The sequence below is a fragment of the Mirounga angustirostris genome, unplaced genomic scaffold (genome assembly GCF_029215605.1).
Source record: "Mirounga angustirostris isolate CCGP_5_RB_7025 unplaced genomic scaffold, mMirAng1.0.hap1 SCAF_10, whole genome shotgun sequence".
Classification (NCBI taxonomy): domain Eukaryota; kingdom Metazoa; phylum Chordata; class Mammalia; order Carnivora; family Phocidae; genus Mirounga; species Mirounga angustirostris.
Window position 1 is genome coordinate 57,114,654 of NW_026991718.1, and position 20,475 is coordinate 57,135,128.

Here is a 20,475-nt window from a genome sequence, read left to right on the forward strand (position 1 = left end):
TTGTTGCTATTCTTTTCTTCGATTTCCTGTTGAGTTAGTAGGTGTTCAGAATGGTTTGATCCCTATCCAGCTGAATTCCTGGAACCAGGCGAAATCCAGGTCTCCTACTCCTCTGCCATCTTTCTCTACCCCCCTTTTATTTTAACTTTTTAACTGGAGTATAATGTACATAGAAGCCAATACATCAGTTATATGTGTTCACCTCAATTACCATAAAGTGACTATGCTGGTGTAATCATCATCCAAATTAAGAAATAGAGCATTACCAGCTCTCTAGAAGGCCCTTTTGTGACTATGTTTTCACTCTTTCCCAAAGGAAACCATGAAAATGGTTGGTTTTTCTTGTTTTTAAACTTTATACAAATGAAATCATAAAGGGAATCATGTTCTTTTGTCTCAATTCTCTCTCACTCAGTATTACTATGTTTGTGATATTCTTCTAAGTTGTTACATATAGCAGTAGTTTATTTTTATTTGTGTACAAAATATTCCTACTATAAATTAAATTTGGGTTATTTCCATTTTGATTGTTGTGAACATTCTTCTAAGTGTCTTTGGTGCACAGGTTATAAGCATTTCTGTTGAATATATACCTAAGAATGAATAAGGTATGTGAATAGTCAGTTTAGCTAATGACAAAAAATTTCCCAAAGGGGTTGTACTCATTTACAATCCATCAGCAATGTAACAGAGTTCCTGGCACTCCATGTCTTCATTCAGTCTTCGTATTGTCAATCTTTTATATGTTAGGCATTCTGGTGGGTATGTTGCAGGTATATTAGTTTTAATTTTTATTTCCCTGATGATTGGTAAGAGATCACTTTTCATATATTGATTGACTGTTTGGATATCCTCTTCTGTGAAGAGCCTATTCAAGTTCTTTGTGCACTTTTCTATTGGTTTGTATTTTCTTGTTGATTTATGGGAGTTCTTTATGTAGTCTCAACACAAGCCTATTGTTGGTTGTCCAGATTATAAATATCTTCTCCTATTCTTATTGGGGTCTTTGATGAACAAAAGTTCCTAATTTTAATATAATCCTATGGTTCATTCTTTTCCTTTATGGTTTGGGCTTTTTTTTTTTTTTTTGTCCTATTGAAGAAATCTTTCTCTGCCCTAAGGCCTTGATGATATTCTCTTATGTTATCTTCTAGAAGCCTTGTTGCTACCCTCATCACATTTAGATCTACAAGCCATCTGGAATGGACTTTTGTGTATAGTAGTATGAGTCTGTTTTCTGTTTTTCCATATGATTATTTTTCTGAACTCATATTTACTTCTATATAAAGAGTCCAGTGCTATTTCGATACCAGCTCCCGCAGAACTGTTGCTTGAGGACAGCAATCTATTGTGTCCCCTCCAGTACCTAGCACTTACACATAATAAATGCTTAGGAAATATTAGTTCATTCAGTTGAACTGAATATCAACTATCGTTCAAAATTCTAAGTAAAAAAAAAGAGTGCCTATTTGCATTAAATAACATCCCTTCATTGCTCTCCCTTCCCGTGTGTCATCCTAGGCACCTATGCACAGTGTGCCACACCTACCACCTTGTACCTTCCTGGAATTTTTTTTTTTTTTTTTTTGCTGTAGTTTTTGCAGAATTTCTGATCAGAGTCTGAAATAACTACAGAAAATACTACAGCAGAGGGAGAAAATTATTTTTATATAAGATTAGGGTAAAATATTTGTATTAACTGAGCTTGTTTAAGTGATGCTTCACCACACACAAAAAAAGTGTTTGATACATCACAGAATTTTTCATCAGATGTGAATTTTATAGCTTTTTGTTTTTTATTGGTATGCTACCTGTCAAGGACAATATACTCACGATTTTCCCTGACTTAATCTCTTTTTATCATTTTCAGGGTCAATGAAGACATGAAATTAACTGATTTAGAGCTAGAAAAACTGGCAAATAATATCCAGGAGTTATTATATAGTGCCTCAGATATATGCCATGATCGAGCTGTCAAATTTCTCATGTCAAGAGCAAAGGTTAGTTGTTTGATAAAGTTTTAGATACTTCATACATAGTATAATTATTATGAAGATCTAGAATCATATACTTGCTTATATCCCTATGTTCCCCATAATGCATATATTTTTAATACTTAATAAGGTTAGTGGTACTGATGTGGCCTATTAGGAAGATGTTGAAATGTAAAATAATCCAAATAAAAGAAATAGGAAAATTTATTATTCTTTAAAAAAATGATTGAAAGAATAATTTTGAGATTTAATGCCTTAATAATTAATTTGAAGTTAATATGCTATTTCATATGTATATGTATACATATATGTGTATATAATTAGCCACCATATTAATAAAAATAGTTGAAATCCAAGAGTATGAAAATTTTATAGTATGACCTGAATTTATTTGAGCTACTATAATATAAAGGGGTCAGTGTAAAATTTAGACATTTTAAGCTTTTTATGTTCAATTCCTGGGACTGAAGTATTGAGAAACTTCATTAAAAATGATTTTAAGGTGAGGGCGCCTGGGTGGCTCAGTTGTTAAGTGGCTGCCTTTGGCTCAGCTCATGATCCCAGGGTCCTGGGATTGAGCCCTGCGTCAGGCTCCCTGCTCAGTGGGAAGCCTGCTTCTCTCTCTCCCTCTGCCTGCTGCTTCCCCTTCTTGTGCTCTCTCTGTCAAATAAATAAATAAAATCTTTAAAAAAAATGATTTTAAGGTGATATTTATGAATTAATATATATTATTAAAATAATATAATTAACATATGTTAAATGAGGTTGGTTTTATAGATTATTTGTATTTGGTGTTACATCTAATTCTCTGTCATGATTTTTGTGTTATCTTTAAAATTTAGGATGGTTTTCTTGAGAAGCTAAATTCCACGGAATTCATAACACTTTCTAGATTAATGGAAACATTCATTTTAGATACTGAACACATCTGTGGGAGAAAAAGTATGTCATTACTTGGAGCACTTCAGAGCCAAGCTAATAAATTTGTAAACAGGTTTCATGAAGAGAGGAAAACTAAGCTCAGGTATCATTACCATGTTCATTTCTGTTCTTTAGTTTTTTCCCCTTTTTTTTTTTACAAAACATGATTATATTTAATTGATTAGCTCACCAGAACCCCGGAAAAACTTTTTTCTTTTTCGTTAAAGGCAGATTGTGGAATTAAAATCAGTTTCTTGGCTTTTCAAAGTGGAGTTAGAATATTTATTTTCATTAAAGTACTTATCAGGAAGATCCTCAATAGATTGGCTTTTCCTTTTCCACTCAACATGAGGTTAATTAATGTTTCACTACTCTTCTTGGTTAGGCTAAGAAATACAAAAAGAAAAATATTTTCTGGAAGTACTCATACCGAATTATTATTAAATTACGAAGGATTTCAATTTATTAAGGTGTACATTTATTTTAAAAATCTTAGTACTAACAACAGCTAGTGGCCATTACTGTGTAAAAAGACAATGCCTTGTATTACATGAGGTCTACTTGAATTTAACTAAGATACATGTAGTGTCTTTATTATTACTAAAAGATGACAAGAAAAGTCTTACATACTCACTCAGCTCTTCCTTTTCTTTTCAACCAAAGAAGATGGTGTTGAAATATTGTTAAAGCTTATCTTCCCTTTTTCCCTCCCTTTTGAATAGCCTCCTCTTAGATAATGAGCGCTGGAAGCAAGCTGATGTTCCTGCAGAATTTCAGGATCTTGTTGATTCTATATCAGATGGAAAGATTGCTTTACCTGAAAAAAAATCAGGGGGTATGTGTATTCTTTCACATACTTTCTTCCGGTTTTATACTGTTTATTCATTTTATAGGAATGCTTAACATTTCTTTAATTGACAATGCCTCTTGAAAAGCCTAGAACTAAAAAAAAAAAAAAAAAAAAAAAAATGCCAGCTTAGTTAGTAAGTAATTGACTGGAAAAGTTATCTGTGGTAATTTGTAATAATTTCAGATATTTATTGAAGGTTAACTATATGCCACATACTGGGTCAGGTGCTTTTACATGCATTATTCCAGTTTATCTGCACAACAATTTATGATGAAGATGCTATTGTTAACCTTGTTTTAACAGTGAAGAGGCATAAAACTTCCAAGGATTAAGGAATTTTGTACAAATGATGAGCTGAGATTTGAAACTGGCTTTATATAATTTCATGGCTTTGTTCACTGTACCATGTTGTTTAAAGACATGTATTCATTTACTGAACACTAGTAAGCTTCTACTATGTGTCAGATATTGAGACAGAGATAACAGTTATAATACTCCTTTAAAAGGGCTAAGTCTAATAAAAAAAATGGATTAGCAATCACAAGTAATGCAGTAGTGATATGATAGAGAAAACCAAAATGTGAAGAACTCTAGAAAAAGAAGACTATAAAGGAGACTCAGAAGGAAGTGCCAGAGAGGTAGGAGGAAATCCAGAAGAACATAGAAGTAAAAAAATTAGTTTCAAGAAGAGAATTGTTACTGGTATCAAATATGTCTTGGGTTTCATATGAAAGAAATGCAGTGGCTGGAAGATACTTTTGTATGCCAGTTAAATTGGAGCTGTCATGTGATAATAAGGTAAACTTACGTACAACTTACCCTGTAAAACCAGATTTGAAATTATAAGATTGTCAAATCATTTTTTGAAAGTTTTTTATTTTAAGGAGACTCCATGCCCAACATGGGGCTTGAACTCATGACCCTGAGATCAAGAGGCACATGCTCTACTGACTGAGCCAGCCAGGCTCCCCGATTATCAAATATTTTTAATGGAGGAGGCAGATGCATTTTCAAATTTTATGCATTTAATAAAAGTTTAAAATTTTTACATAGAAATATTTTTAAATTGTGTATTTCATATTTACACAAAATGCAACTGCACTACAAGGGAAAGACTGAGTAAAATTCAAATAGTGACCACTAGTTTGACATGTAGGAGATTATTTGCAATCCTAGTAATTCAGCAGAGTGACAGAGTCATATTATAGTTTAGTACTAAGTAACTTGAAAGATGAGGACTGGTAAACAAATGTAGCCTCCTTTTTCGACAAGTTTGGTTGTGAAGGGAAAGTGAGTGATGAAGTAGCACTAGAAACCTAAGAGAATAATTAGATTATTACTTTAATCCACTCAAGGAATTGAGAGAAAGTTTTAAGGTAGGAGAAACTGAATTATGTTTTTATGTTTAACAGAAAGAGGAAAAAGATTAAAGAGAGGAGTGACATGGACTGATTGTGAGGCAGGGCCCCTGGAATTAAGTCCAGAGTTGAGATGAAGGGCTATCTCTTCTAACACGGTGACAAGAGAGGAGGGGTTAAGGACAGGTGTGAAATAGATGAATTCATATAGGGCAGAGAGAAGAATTGAATGAATTAAGTAGATTTCTGTTGCCTTGTGACCATTTTTTAGTAGGTGACAGTGTTGGGTGGTGGTCACAATCTTTTGATTGATTATATTAGCAAAGCAAAAGTATTTAAGTAGCAAAGATTGAAAGAAAAATAAAACTGATTATTTTAAATCACAAGTTTAAAATTATTAAGATTTATTTCTCATTTACTCTTTCAGGCTATATTTGATGACTTCCCACTTTGTGAGGTGCTGTGCTAGATGATTATGACATGTTTTCTGTCCCTGAACAGCTCAGAGTCTTATAATCCACTGTCATGCAAACATAACAATTTTTTAATTAAAATGATAAATATAGAGTGATTGAATTAACTGTTTTTTGTTTGTTTTTGTTTTTGCAAAGTGAACTATTTTCACTTTCTTTTTGGAGGATACTGACAATAAGAGGTTTCTTTTATACACCCTACTTCTGTCCCAGTCTTTTTTTTTTTCCCCTCTGAGTGAGAAGAAAGTACATGCTATTAGAAGTCCATTAACATTTTACTAGTTCTTACCAAGTTAAGGATCTTTGGTTATTATTCATGCATCCACCATCCATTAATGAGTTACTAGCTGCTTGGCTAGGCATGGGGAAATGACGGTTAATGGATAGCAATTAGTATTAATTGAATGCTTACTTGATGATGGATAGTTTGTTCTAAGCACTTTACATTGTTACCCCATTTATAGGGCCATGAACTAGATACCGTTAGTATTCCTATTTAACAAATACGGAAACTGAGACACAAAAAGATTAGGCAATTTGCCTGAGGTTACAGAGCTAGGAAGTGGTAGAGGGGAGCTCCAAATTCAGGCAGACTGACTTTAGGATCCTTTCTCTACACTACTATTCTCTGCTGATTCTCTCTGTGATGTGGAGAACTGATTAAGACACAATCCCTGTCCTCAAAAATTTAATCTGACATGCAGAATGAGTTGTGTTTAGAAATTGTATCACACTGAATTTCTTTCCTTGATAGAAATGAGGAAGTAGTCTGGTGATGGGTATTAAAGAGGGCACGTACTGCATGGAGCACTGGGTGTTATACGCAAACAATGAATCATGGAACGCTACATCAAAAACTAATGATGTAATGTATGGTGATTAAGATAACAAATAAATAAATAAATAAGAAATGAAGTAGATATTTAATGTCAAGGCAAAGGGACTTGAAGCTTAAGGAAGCATGATGACTTGCCCATGATAATCTAATTGATTTAGATGATTCAGGACAGTAATCCAGTCTACTGTTCTTTTTACTTCAGCATGCTGAATTTTCTTTTATAATGATAAATACACATGCTGAAAATAAAATAATTTCTGGATTAAAATCTTGAAAATTAAAAATATATTATGTATAGGGGCGCCTGGGTGGCTCAGTCGGTTAAGCGTCGGCCTTCAGCTGAGGTCATGATCCCAGGATCCCTGCTCAGTGGGGAGCCTGCTTCTTCCTCTGCCTGACGCTCTGCCTACTTGTGCTCTCTCTGTCAAATAAATAATAAAATCTTTAAAAAATATATATATATAATGTATAAATGTAAAATATATAATCTCTCCATTGAATATAGGAATTAGCTTGTATTCTAGGAATTATCATAATCACCACCAGTTGAAATTCTAGTTCTGCCTTTCCAAACTAATATTTTTTTCCTTTACTACTAACTGATCACCTACCATGTGCCAGACCTAGGATAGGCAGTTTGTAGTCATGATCTCTGTCATTAACAACAACACTGAGGTGATAGATACTGGAACTCAAATCCAAATTTCTGACTCCAAACCCAGTATACTTCATTCTGTTCCAAATTGCTTCCCAAGAAGTAGATCTTTGTTTTCAGAAATAAGGTAGTTTCAGGCCCTACCAGGACCTAAATTGGGCCCTAAAATCTTTTTCAGTTTTTTCCTAGTTTAAATTTTTTCCTCTAATAATTTGTTTCATCTTGTTCCTATGTCTCTCTTGGTTATCTGCTTTACTCTCTAGCTACGGAAGAAAGGAAACCAGCTGAAGTTCTTATTGTCGAGGGACAACAGTATGCTGTCGTTGGGTGAGTGACACATTTTTCTTTATTAGTTGAGTCAGTTATTTAAGCCAGAGGTCTCCTAGTTCCCCCTTGATAGGACTTGGAAATTTTAGATTAACGATTTTAAATCTTACAAATAATTATGATTTCTTTCCTTAACTACCCTTTATCTTGTTATTCTTGCTTGATGGCATTAGTCACCCTCTGGCTATCTGGCTTTCTGGTTTTCTGGCTCTTCAGGCAAAAGACCACTCCCAAAAAACTCAACTCCCTGGCTAAGAGGAGAATATTTTATCTTCTGAGAGAAGATTACAAAAGATAAACAGTGAGCCACTACCCAGTAAAGCAGACACTAGACGTATGCATGGACCATAACATATGGTCTGACAATTAAGCTGTTACAGAGGCTAGACACTTACTTTCTTGAATCACTACTTCCTGATATCCTGCAGACTTTTACAAAACATTATTTTACATGAATCACTCATTTCTGAGCATCTCATTGAACTTGGATGTCCCATAATGAATGGCTTTATTCACCTTAATCTCAGTCTTATTTAACCTCCCAGTAGTGTTTCTTTTCAATTTATGACATGTTCAGCTAATGAGCTGGTAACTTTCTCATCGTAGGAGAACCTTGTGACTTACCAAAAAACTTTTTAGGAGATACCATTGTTCTTTAAAGCCACAGTTTCTCTTTCATCTCACTAAGAAAATCAAGACTAGGTTCCCGTCATTAATTCAACAGTTACGATTGAGCACCTACTATATAATCAGAAACACTGGGGAGGCTTTTTGTCAGTGTTTTTGAATTGGCTAAGGAATGGGATACCTGCCTTATATATATATTTTTTAGGGAGGGAGGGGCAGAAAGGGAGGGAGAGAGAGAATCCCAAGCAGACTCCACACCCCAGGATACCTGCTTAATAGCAGTGTCACACAGAGAGTGATATGCCAAAGCACAAAACTTAAGGAAATACTCTTTCTCAGTGCCATGCAAGTGCTGATCCTGTAGTTGCATGACCCTGAAAATGAGTGCCTCCTTCATTTTGCACCTGAGGAATCTGTCTTGCCTCACCTTAGTCCCTACTCTGCTGCATTTACAGGTAAAACACATAATTTCACAGTTACCAAGATCAGTTTCTTGTCTTGACTTCTTGTTGGGTCATCTTTTCTTACAGAACTGTATTGCTGTTGATAAGAATTATCCTTGAATATTGCCAGTGTGTGGACAATATCCCATCTGTTACTACTGACATGCTTACTCGTCTGTCAGATTTATTGAAGGTGTGTATGATTTCACTCTGTGATGGAAAAATAGTTGAAAGAAGTAATTCATTAGGGTATGACTAATCTTCAAACTAAGACATTTCAAGGTTAAGTTACCTTTAAGACATTAATTTTGTGACATTTGATTGTGGTTGAATCACAACGTGTTACTGGAAGAAGGCCACCTGCTTCCTTCTCACTTTTAGTGATTCCTCATTATACCCATAGAGTTGTTAATGACATTGGAGACAGGAGATGATTTGTTCGTTAGGTGCTGAACATGACTGAGGCCACTTAGGTCAAAAAACCTGGACTGGTTTCAAATGTGCATGGAAGGAATTCACTGAACTTTACAAAATTCATCTCACTAAGGTTAGAGATTTTTCTTAAATCATTCTTTCAGAACCATTGATGTAAAATGAAAATGTGGTGATAATCTTATTCAGCCATTTCATTTTAACAGATATTTTTAACTGCTAGCATAAAGGCTCCAAATGTCTAATCAGTTAATTCTGCTCCCAAATGGAGTTGTCATATTTTAGTCCAGAAAGATTTTGTTACCCTTTTGACAATAGAACCCTCCAGTAAGAATGACTGAAACTGAACTAGTTTTTTTAATTTAAGTGTAATTAACATATAGTGTATTGTTAGTTTCAGTGAAACTGAACTAGTTTTATGAATGCAGATTAAAGATTAGTTTCTGAACAATTGTTTTTTAGAATTTTACTTTTTTCCTAGCAGACAATAAATATTAACATCATCCTTCCCCTTTTTTTGCCATTACATAAATAGATCCTAATTGCTCCTACTAGAAAATTCATTTGGTCCTTGAATGAGAGGAAAGAGGAGTGTATTTTTAGAACTGTAGACACATGGCCAGCATATATAAAATAGTTTTTAATAAATTGTTGGGCTTTTTTTTCTCCTTCCTTTGTTAGTACTTCAATTCAAGAAGTTGCCAGTTAGTTCTTGGAGCTGGTGCACTGCAAGTTGTTGGACTAAAAACAATAACTACAAAAAATTTGGGTATGGATTCTTGATTTTAATTCACATGCTGAGGTTTTACAGTGAGGTCGCCATACTTATGTTTTCATTATACCTGATATTTTTATGACTCTAATTAAAGGCTCTAAAAGTAGCAAATGCTGCTTCACTCTTCTGTGTATTACCATAACTGAAAAATTAACTTCTGGGGAAATGTTACGAAGAATTTCCACCCTAACATATATAAGTTATTTGGAAGTTGCACCACTATAGAAAATGTTAAGATGTAATACGTATGAGGTATCTGAATGTTAGAAGAGAATCAGTTGTCCCATTAGCTTCCTCAGGTTAGTAATACTAACAACTTGAGTTCATTGGGAAGAGCAGCATGTTCACTACATTATTCATTACCGAGTCAGTTTTTTTTAAAGATTTTTATTTATTTGAGAGACAGCACGCAAGCGGGAAGGGGCAGAGGGGGAGAGAGAGAGAAAGAATCTGAAGTAGACTGCACTGGGCACGGAGCCCAATGTGGGGCTCAGTCCCATGTCCATGAGATCATGACCTGAGCCAAAACCAAGTCAGATGCCCAACTGACTGAGCCACCCAGGCACTCCCCAAATCATTTTCTTAAACGAAGTGAAATAATGTTGATTTCTGCCAGTGTGTTCTTCATTGATGAAACAAACTGTATGAAACTAATTGACATTTTTTATTTAATTTGATATTTAATTAAATGCAACTAATAGTGTTTTTTGTTCTTCAGCTCTTTCTTCACGTTGTTTGCAGTTAATTGTGCACTACATTCCTGTGATCAGGGCTCATTTTGAAGCTCGACTGCAGCCTAAGCAATATAGCATGCTTAGGCATTTTGATCATATCACTAAGGTACTTTTCCTTATATTTCCTACTAGAGTTTCATAATTGTTAAGTATTTTTTAGGTGTGTCCCAGGGACTTTAAAATATAATGTTCTTTCTCGTTACAGGACTACCATGACCACATAGCTGAAATATCAGCTAAGCTTGTAGCGATAATGGATAGCTTATTTGACAAGTTGTTATCTAAGGTAATGATTTATGGAAATTATTAGGCATTGTTTAAAGGCATTGTGCCTTTTCACAGTTGTCTAACCAGTCAAATTCTTCAGGGTTTAGAAAAACTCAGTAAAATGTTCAGATTGCCCAAATAATGGATAATTATATCCAAAGAGGCTGGAAGGGGGCAGGAGGGAGGTTATTTTAAGAATGATAGAAACCCTATGCAGAAGTAATTTTATATTAGCTGCATTGACAAATATGTGCCTTCTTCAAACTAGGTTTTAGTCTGAAAGTCATCCAGAGACAGAATTGAGAGAACAAAGATCAAAATAGAGAAAAAAGTAGATAAATTATTTGTGGTAAGATACGTTCTTTATTTTCCAGACTGAAATGGCAGAGTCTGAGGTGCTCTATTATTTCCCGTATAGATAATCAATTTCAGTATCTGTTTCTTGTTTGCTTCCCATTCCGAATGGGTCATTAAAAGAAGCAATGGTTTCCAGTGAATCCTCTATTATACTGGAGGGTATCTTTAGAAAAATGTCACTTAACCAGGCCTAGTCACTTTTGCCCTCTTACTTTTTTCATTCCCTAAGTTCAACACCTGTCTTAGGGAGAAAGCAGACATTGGAATTTTGAAGGCTATATGTACATGCCTGAGAGTATATTTAGGGTAATCATCAAACTAGGCACTTTGGTATGCTTTTCTGCCACTTGCATTCTTCAGGATTCTGAGATGGCAGGAGCAGCAAGCACGTGAAAATCATAAAAGTGCAAGGTAAAGCAGTGCCCATTCACAGGTATAGATGTGTGCTTGTACATTTGAAGGTGACAATGAGGGAAAGTCCTTGGAAAATAAGATTGCATTTGTTTAATAGTTCTCAAATGTTTTGGTCAGAGGACCTCTTTACACTCTTAAAAATAATCGCAGACCCCAAAGAACTTTTATTTATGCAAATTGTACCTATCAGTAAGTACCATATTAGAAATTAAAACTAAGAGAAATTTAAAACACAAGAGTACACAAACACACATTCCATTGGCTGTCAGAACGATGACATTGTTCCAAGTCATCTAAAAATCCCCACTCTTCAAACATGAGAAAATGAGAGTGAAAAGTTAATAACATTTTAATATTATTATGAAAATGGTTTTTACTTCACAGATTCCCACAAAGAGTCTCTGACTCCCAGGTGTCCCCAGACCACACTTTGAGAATGTCGGGTGTAGTTGATAAATAACATAGATATTTTATGCCCTTAAGAAGCTTAAGGAATTTATAGGTATGTGCAGACATACCTATATTATGCTGTACCTGTTAAATTAGTTTCTAGTTTTGTATGGAGAAAAATGATTGTTTAGGAATTCTCTGTTTTCTTTATGGTTGCCAAGTACAAACTAATACTAAACTTTAGTATTTAGTACAAATACTAAATTGAAAAGCTTTAGTATTTAGTACAAATACTAAATTGAAAAGCATACTGTTTCATCAGTTTTCCTTTTTGATACATGGCATTCTTCTGTCTACCAAAAGTTAATAAATAACATACTGTGACTACTCTAAAGAAGTTTACCATCTATTACAGGAGGGGAGGTGGGTGGGGGATGGGTTAAATGGGTGATGGGGATTAGGAGGGCACTTGTTGTGATGAGCACCGGGTGTTGTATGTAAGTGATAAATCACTAAATTCTACACCTAAGAGGCTAAGAGGTATGTAAACTAATGGAATTTAAATAAATATTTGGAGAAAATTAATTAATTTTTTAAGAAAATAAGTTTACCATCTAACAAGGCAGAGGACTGTAAACACCTAACAGTGTAGAATAAGGTAAATGTTAAATAGTGGAACTGGTAATAAGCTGTGGAATATAATGAAGCAAAACCAAAGTAGTGCCAGTACTCTTAAATCCCTGATTTATTCTGTGTTTTTGTTTTGTTTTGTTTGTTTGTTTTACCAAAAATTGGGACTGTGGCTAGGCTTTTTCCTGTAACAGTTTATTTTATTCTTTTTTTTGGTAAAGAAAAAGAGAATTATTTAATGAGCTTTCCATATATTTATCACCTATATATAACAGTCACATTTTGCTTTTTTTTGCTAAACTATTTAAAAAAATTTTTTTTTAAAGATTTATTTATTTTAGAAAGAGAGCACGAGCAGGGCAGGGTGGAGAGGGGCAGAGGGAGAGAATCTCAAGCAGACTCTCCCCTCTGTGCACGGAGCTGGATGCAGGGCTCGATCTCACAACCCCGAGATCATGACCTGAGCCAAAATCCCCAAGAGTTGAATGCCTAGCCTACTGAGCCACCCTGGCACCCCATAAAATATTTTATAATAAATGCGAGGCATTATGATATTTCATCCCTGAATAATTCAGTTATGTATTTCTAAAAACTGACAACTTTCTTATATATTCATGCTACCATATCACACCTAACAAAATTAACAATAATTCCTTAATATCATCTAATATTTATTCCTATTTAAAATTTATCAATTGTCCCAAAATGTTTTTTTCAATAACTTGTTTGAACAAAGATTTCTACATGGTTTACATACTGCATTTAGTTATTATATGTCTTAAGTCTTTTATAAACCTTAAATATCCTCCTCCCCATTATTTTTAATTCAAGAATGTGCCTAGTCTTTTGCAACTTAGTATTTTCACTACTATATTTCTACTGATGACTTCCCCTGTTACCTTGACCTATTACATTCTCTCGTTTAACAAGTCTCTGTTTGCCACTCTCTGCCCTAGTTGCCTTCATGGGTTGCCCAGGACTTTAGCTCTGTTTTTAATTCATGCCAAGATAGCAGACAGTGTTTGGTTTGGGTTAGCCTCTTAATTTTAGCTTTTTATTTTCTAATCTGAAAATTTAATTTGGAGAAAGAAGGATAACAGTAATATAGACTGATTCTAAAAAGCTAGTAAGTAATGGTACCATTGCTTAGAAAGAATAAAACGTTAACATCTAATTATACTACTATACTCAACTAATGTCCCAGCCATCATTTATTCATTCATTTATTCATTCATTCAGGAAGTTAAATTGTGTTAGGTAACTGGGCTACATAGGGTGAAGAAGTCTTTAGTGTTGTCCCTCAAATAGTTGAATATCTAATAAGAAAAATATATCGATAATTATAACAGAAGGTAGAATATGTAAAGAGCCATAAGTAAGGAATCAATTTCATGCAATTAGAGCTTTTAATGCTTTGGAAGAGTGGGTTCCCAGCTAAGGAGGGAGATCTGGGAAAAACTTTATGGATGAGGCATGCATGTAAGTTTTGCTTTTAAAGATAGGCATGGTTAGGGCAAATGAAGTTGAGATGAAGAGACGCTCTGAGGTAACAGCATGTAGGTAGGAATCATAGGAGGAGGATTAGTGTCAGGGTTTTGTAGTCAGGTAGACCTAAGTTCATGTTTGTCCCAGATTAGCCATTTGAAGCCCCTTGGGCAAATCTCCTTAAGCCTTAGTTTGTCTTTAAATGGGGAAAATAATAGAGCCTTGTAAGTTTGTAGTGAGGATTAATGAGATAATATTTATGTGGAGTGGTTTTCTTTTATCATATGTCTGACCATAGCAAGTTTCCAGTAAATGTTGACTGCTAATGTTTTTGCTGTTGTTGTTAATAACAACAAAGGTAAATTATTCCATTTAGCTAATGTATTAGGGTGGGTGAACTGAGGAATGGAAGATATGCTGGAAAGACAGTGAAGAGTTTTCACTACTAGTGGAAAGCTAACCAATTTAAGTTAGGCTTATGAGGTATAACTTACACTCAGTAAAATTTACCCTTTCTAAATACATAGTTTGATAACTTTAACATATGCGGTAGTAGAACTACCACAATCAAGATACATAACAGTTCTGTCACTGTTAAACATTCTCTCAGGCACTTTCGCAGTCAGTTTTCTCCCCACATCCAAAACCTTGACAGCCACTGGTCTGATTTTCATCTGTGTAGTCTTGCCTTTTCCAGAATGTCCTTTAACTGGAATTATGCAGAATGTAGTCTCTTGTCCCAGGCTCCTTTCATTTAGCATAATGCTTTTGAAATTGATAGTATGTGTTAGTGGTTTGTTCCTTTTTATTATAGAGTAGTATCCATTGTATGGATGTATCACTATTTGTTTATTCATCCATTTATCAGTGGATAGACCTTTGGATTGTCTCCAGGCTTTGGCTATTATGAATAATGCTGCTATAAACATTCACGTGCACATCTATCTGTGGGTACATGTTCCATTTCTCTTGTGTAAATACCTTGGAATAGATTGATGGTTATATAAGAAATGTAAAACTTTATGGTATCTTTATAAAAAACTGCCAAATTTTTTTCTAAAGTGAGTATACCATTTTTTTTTCCTACTTGTGATATATGAGAGTCCTAGGGGCTCTTCATCCTCACCAGCACTTTCTATTGTATGTCTGTTTTTTAATGTTAGTACTCTAGTAGGTCTGTATGGAGTGATATCTGATTGTGGTTTTAGTTTACATAATAATTTATATGTTGAGCATCTTTTCACATATTAGTTTCCACCCATGTCTTTTCTTTGGTAGCGTGTTCAGACTTTTTGCTAATTTTTAAAAATTGGGTTGTTGAGTTGTAAGAGTTCTCTATATATTCTAGATACAAGTCCTTTATCAAATACGTGTTTCCATAAGTATTTTCTCTCAGTCTGTCACTTTTCATTTTCTTAACAGTGTTATAGAAATAACAGTTTTTAAATTTTGATGAATTCCAGTTAGTCATTTTTTTTCTTTATTGTTCATGCTTCTTATGTCCTATCCCAAGAAACCTACGCAAGTTACAAAGATAATTCCCATTGTTTTCTTCTGAAAGGTTTATTGTTTCAGGTTTTATATGTATATCTGTGATCCATTTTTAGTTGATTTTTGTATATAGTACAAAGTATGAGTCAGTGTTCTTTTTTCTGGCTAGTTCCAGCACCTTTTGTTGAAAAGACTGTCCTTTCTCCATTGGCACCTTGAAAATTGGCTGTTTTCCTGTGGGTCTATTTTCAGACTCCTGTTCCATTGATCTATAAGTCTGTTTTACACCAATACCATGTCTTAATATCTTAACTACTGTAGCATTATTCTAAGTATTGGAATCAGGTAATGTGAGTCCTCGGATGTGAAGCCTTCTCAGTGTTCCCACCCCTCCTCCAGTGGTAGCCAGTCTCTCCTTTGATTGGTTTTTGATCCTTTGCTTAAAGGTATTTTTTGTTTCTGTTCCTCACAGCCCTGGGGATGAAAGAATTGAGTGCTCTTTGTCTGTGACTTTAGGTTTTGCTTCATATAAGAGGAGGGTGCAAGGAAGTGGGCAGCACTTGTTCCTTTTCTCTAGTGGTGGCCACTCGCCTCCTGCTTGTCTGAGAGTGATTCTGTGGTCTCTAGTTCTGACTCCAGTGTTGCTTGTGAGGACCTTTTGGAAACCCATGGAGGAGAACTTGTGCGTGCAAACTCCCCTTGTGGCCAGCGCTCTCATTTACTGTAAGCATATACTAGTCTGTATTTGGCCCTTTGGGCATTTGTTAAAATGTTAGTTGTTTTCTGTTTGTTTCTGTGGTGGTCACCTCTTCTTCCTATGCTCTGCCAAAGTGAGACAGTTCCCGTGTCCCATCTCTCCTCAGTGGGAGAGTTTGGAATTAGTTCCCTTGGTTCTTGGGACCTCTGTTCTCTGAAGGGTTCAAGAAAAGTTATGATTTTGTAAATTACTACAGTTTTTTGTTGTGGTGAGGGTGGTAGAATATTCTCTTACAGCTTTCTCAATTTTAAATGGAAGTAGAACCCAGAAGTTTTTAAACTAACCCATGATTAGAATTGCACTGTAGTAGGATTTATCAGATAGTGTGTAGAATAGATTTGAGGTGGTATGGCATGTCCTCTGTGTGGAATACTTTCACTTAATTTTTTTCATTTGAAGACTCAGCAGCCCAGGCGTGCTGCTCGGGAAGCCATCTCTGCTATTGCCTAAACGTCTTCACCCGTGTTCCTGGAGCACGCATGTCCACTTTCTGGAATACCAACCAGCTTTTAGGCTGTCAGCTTCCCAGAGCTCTCTGTCTCTGATTCATCTTTGTACACTCCAGCTAGCATAGTATCTGACACATTCCTTCAGTCATACACATTCATATACATACATACACACACTCATACACCTATATACCTATGTACATATATACACACGTAAGAAAATACGCGTCCAGAGCTTACTGTGTACCAGTTTTATTAAATGTTTATTGACCTCATATCATATCTGGACTTATTAAAATGTGACTGCGTTTTTTCAGGTGAGAAGTATTGAAGATCTCACCCACAGCAGTGTTTCTCACCTAAGACAGTTTTGTCCCCTGAGGACATTCAGAAGTGTTGGGAACATACAGTTTAGGAAGTGGGACAATACTGGTAGCTAGTGAGTAGAGGTCAAGAATGCTACTGAACATCCTATAATACACAGGATAGCCCTCACAACAAAGGATGAGATAGCCCAAAATGTTAGTAGTGTAGAGGTTGAGAAACTCTGACCTAGAATATTAATGTGCAAAATAATCTGAAAGTACATTTGATGGCACTTAGATTCAATACAAGGAACCGAAGAGGAGGAATAAACACTGAGTTGGAGATTTCCAGTCAGGGTGAGCAGGAGGATTGTAATACAAGCAATAGTAATGGAAACAGGAAGGAGAAGCAGGTTTAGGAAATTTCATGGTAAACTCAGTTATAGTATGGATCATTTAGGAGATGTGTGACTTAAATTTAACAACGTGGTTCAGGACTAGAGATATATTAGAAGTTGTTAGATCGAATGAGATTGATAAAAGCGAGCGAGGGGATGATAGGGGCATTAAGATTGAAAAAGCATTGCATTTAGGAGACAGGATACAGAAGAGGAAGATCAGGAGGGGAGGAATCAGGGAAGCACTGCGTTACATGAGGACTGAGGACCATGTTTCAAGTGTGAAGGTGTGTGAACACTGCAGAGCAATGAGTAGGGGGACTAGGAAAGTTACTAAATTTGGAAGTTAGGATGTCTTTAGTGATTTTTGCAGAAATTTCAGAAGATTGTTAATAGTGGAGGAAGGTGGTTTGGGTAGTGGCAAGAACCAAATTTTAAGGGTTGAGAATAAAGAAGTACAGTGTCAAGTTTCAGTGACTGAAGAAACGATGGTGAAGGTAAGATGGAAAGAATAGTATCTTTAGGGAAGGCAGGGGTGAAGGAAGGTTTTGGGGGTGTACTAGTTACCTAGAGCGGCCATAACAAATTATCAAAGACAGTAGCTTTAAAACCACAGAAATGTATTCTTTCATAATTCTGGAGGCAGAAGTCCTAAATCAAAGTGTTGTCAGCCATGCTCCCTCTGAAGGCTCTAGCAAAGTCTTTCCCTGCCTCTTCCTAGCTTCTGGTGCTTGCTGTCAATTGCTGGCATTCTTTGGCTTGTAGATGTATCATTCCGATTTCTGCCTCTGTCTTCACGTGGCCATTTTCCTTCTGTGTGTCTATGTCTAAATTTCCTTCTCCTTTCTTTTATAGAGACACCAGTCAGTGGATTTAGGGCCCACTCTAATCCGGTATGACCTTATAAGGTTCTAAGTGAACGTGAATTTTGGGGGGGATACTATTCAACCCAGTACACGTGGTATTTAAGATATGGGGATGTTACCATAATGAGATAACTATTTCATACCCACTAGCATTTCTAAATAAAAAAGACAGACAATAACAAGTGTTGGTTGAGGATATGGAAAAATTGGAACCCGCATACACTGCTGAGTAGGACTATAAAATGATATAGCTCCTTGGAAAAAATTTTGGCATTTTCTCAAAAGATTAAAGTTATCATATGACCCAGTAATTCCACTTCTAGATATACACCCAAAAGAATTGAGGACATTTGTCCACACAAAACCAGTACATGAATGTTCACAGCATTATTATTCATAATAGCCAAAAAGTGGAAATAACCCAATGTCCATCAGTTGATGATTGGATAAATTATAGTATCTTCGTACAATAGAATATCATGTGGCCCTAAAAAGGATGAAGTACTGATGCATGTTAACAACATAGATGAATCTTGAAAACATTATGCTAAGTGAAAGAAGCCAGTCACAAAAAGCCGCATATTGTATTATTACATTTATGGAGATTAGTGGTTGCCAGGAGCTGAGGGGAGGGGGGCATGGGGAGTGACTGCTATTGGTTATGGGTTTCTTTTGAGGTGATGAAAATGTTCAGAGGTAAATGGTGATGATTGTATAACAGTGAGTCTACTAAAAACCAGTTAATTGTACACTTTAAAAGGGTGAATTTTATGGTGTGTGAATCATATCTTAAATCTGTTATTAACAAAAAAGATAAGGGATGTCTTATATATTCCTAGGCTGAAGAAAGGTAAAACTTTAGGGGGTCACAACTTTGCTTATTTTGGACCCAGTCACCTGGTGACTTCTGCATCGTTCTGCTAAGAGCAGTATATTGGAACTCACCATTTTAATAAACTATATAAGATTAGTACATTAAATTATTTAGCCCAGATTTGTCTTATAAATAAAAATAGTACATAATTTGTGAATTATAAAATGTGGGCCAAAGATGGTCCTCTGAATGATACCAGTATATTATATTATTATATTACTATCCAAATGTAAGGATAGTAAAATGAATTTACCTAAGTTTAAATTTTCAGTATAGGTCATTGCTGAGTAAGTTTTCCTTTACCATAGTTAGGATAAATATGATTACTATATTGGCATACCTACAAAAGAAAAAGAAAATTTTAATTTTGCCAGAGTCCTATTGATTTGATATGATCATGTTGACACATTCTGAAAATCATGTTTAAAAAATAATCTGTTAATTTGGAGGGCCTACTTTAAAGATTCATCATTGTATATTGAGCCAGATGGGTAGCTAACATTTTTTGTGTACTTACTTTGTATCAAGCACTGTTTTGTGTTCTCATAAGCCATCTTTTTAAGTCCTCACAGCAAGTCCTTTGAGATACAGAGAAATGAAGTAACTTGCCCAGTGTCACATAGCTAAGAATCTGAAGAGCTGGGATTTGAACCCAAAAAGTCTATCTTAAGGGAAGCAGCCTCTGTTCTTAGCCACTAAATTTTGCTGGCTTTCTCAAAGTAGATTAGGATATTTAATGAAAAGTTCTTGAGATTTGCATGAGTAAGCACAGATCATAGAAGTGTAAGCTTCAACTCTATCAGAATTAGGCATGTAAGGGCTGAAAATATATGTCTGAGGAAACAGTGCGGATAATAAACAATCCAGAGGACATGAACATAATTCTCATTATTTTTCCCTGCCAGTATGAGGTGAAAGCTCCCGTTCCTTCTGCCTGTTTCAGGAATATTTGTAAGCAAATGGCAAAAATGCATGAAGCTATATTTGATCTTCTTCCAGAAGAACAAACACAAGTGAGTAGTAATTCCTAACACTGCTTTTTTATATATAACATATGCATGCAGAATTGGAGTGTTTTTACATACTTTTGGTACAGTTAAGCCTAGTTCATACTCCAATTGGGGCGCCTGGGTGGCTCAGTTGTTAAGAGGCTGCCTTCGGCTCAGGTCATGATCCCAGGGTCCTGGGATCGAGCTCTGTATCGGGCTCCCTGCTCTGCAGGAAGCCTGCTTCTCCCTCTCCCACTCCCCCTGCTTGTGTTCCCTCTCTCGCTGTGTCTCTATCTAATAAATAAATAAAATCTTTCCAATATGATTATTATTTTTTTCAGCTGTTATATTGACCTGTGGAACATGGATAAAAATT

General features: G+C 35.4%; 1 protein-coding gene across 6 annotated transcripts in view; it reads left to right on the forward strand.

Moving 5' to 3' along the window:
- The window catches only part of VPS54 (VPS54 subunit of GARP complex), a 96,127-nt gene that overhangs the window by 68,233 nt on the left and 7,419 nt on the right, over positions 1 to 20,475 (forward strand). For 3 of the 6 annotated variants that reach the window (XM_045884901.3, XM_045884902.3, XM_045884903.3), the window contains 9 exons: positions 1,871 to 2,000; positions 2,837 to 3,018; positions 3,638 to 3,750; positions 7,353 to 7,416; positions 8,574 to 8,679; positions 9,600 to 9,687; positions 10,412 to 10,533; positions 10,633 to 10,713; positions 20,016 to 20,123. In XM_045884901.3, coding sequence (XP_045740857.1) covers positions 1,871 to 2,000; positions 2,837 to 3,018; positions 3,638 to 3,750; positions 7,353 to 7,416; positions 8,574 to 8,679; positions 9,600 to 9,687; positions 10,412 to 10,533; positions 10,633 to 10,713; positions 20,016 to 20,123 — 994 coding nt within the window. Of the gene's footprint in view, positions 1 to 1,870; positions 2,001 to 2,836; positions 3,019 to 3,637; positions 3,751 to 7,352; positions 7,417 to 8,573; positions 8,680 to 8,932; positions 9,034 to 9,599; positions 9,688 to 10,411; positions 10,534 to 10,632; positions 10,714 to 18,225; positions 18,264 to 20,015; positions 20,124 to 20,475 lie in introns of those variants that run through there. The other 3 variants (XR_010405662.1, XM_064572430.1, XR_010405663.1) reach the window with 3 other exon arrangements.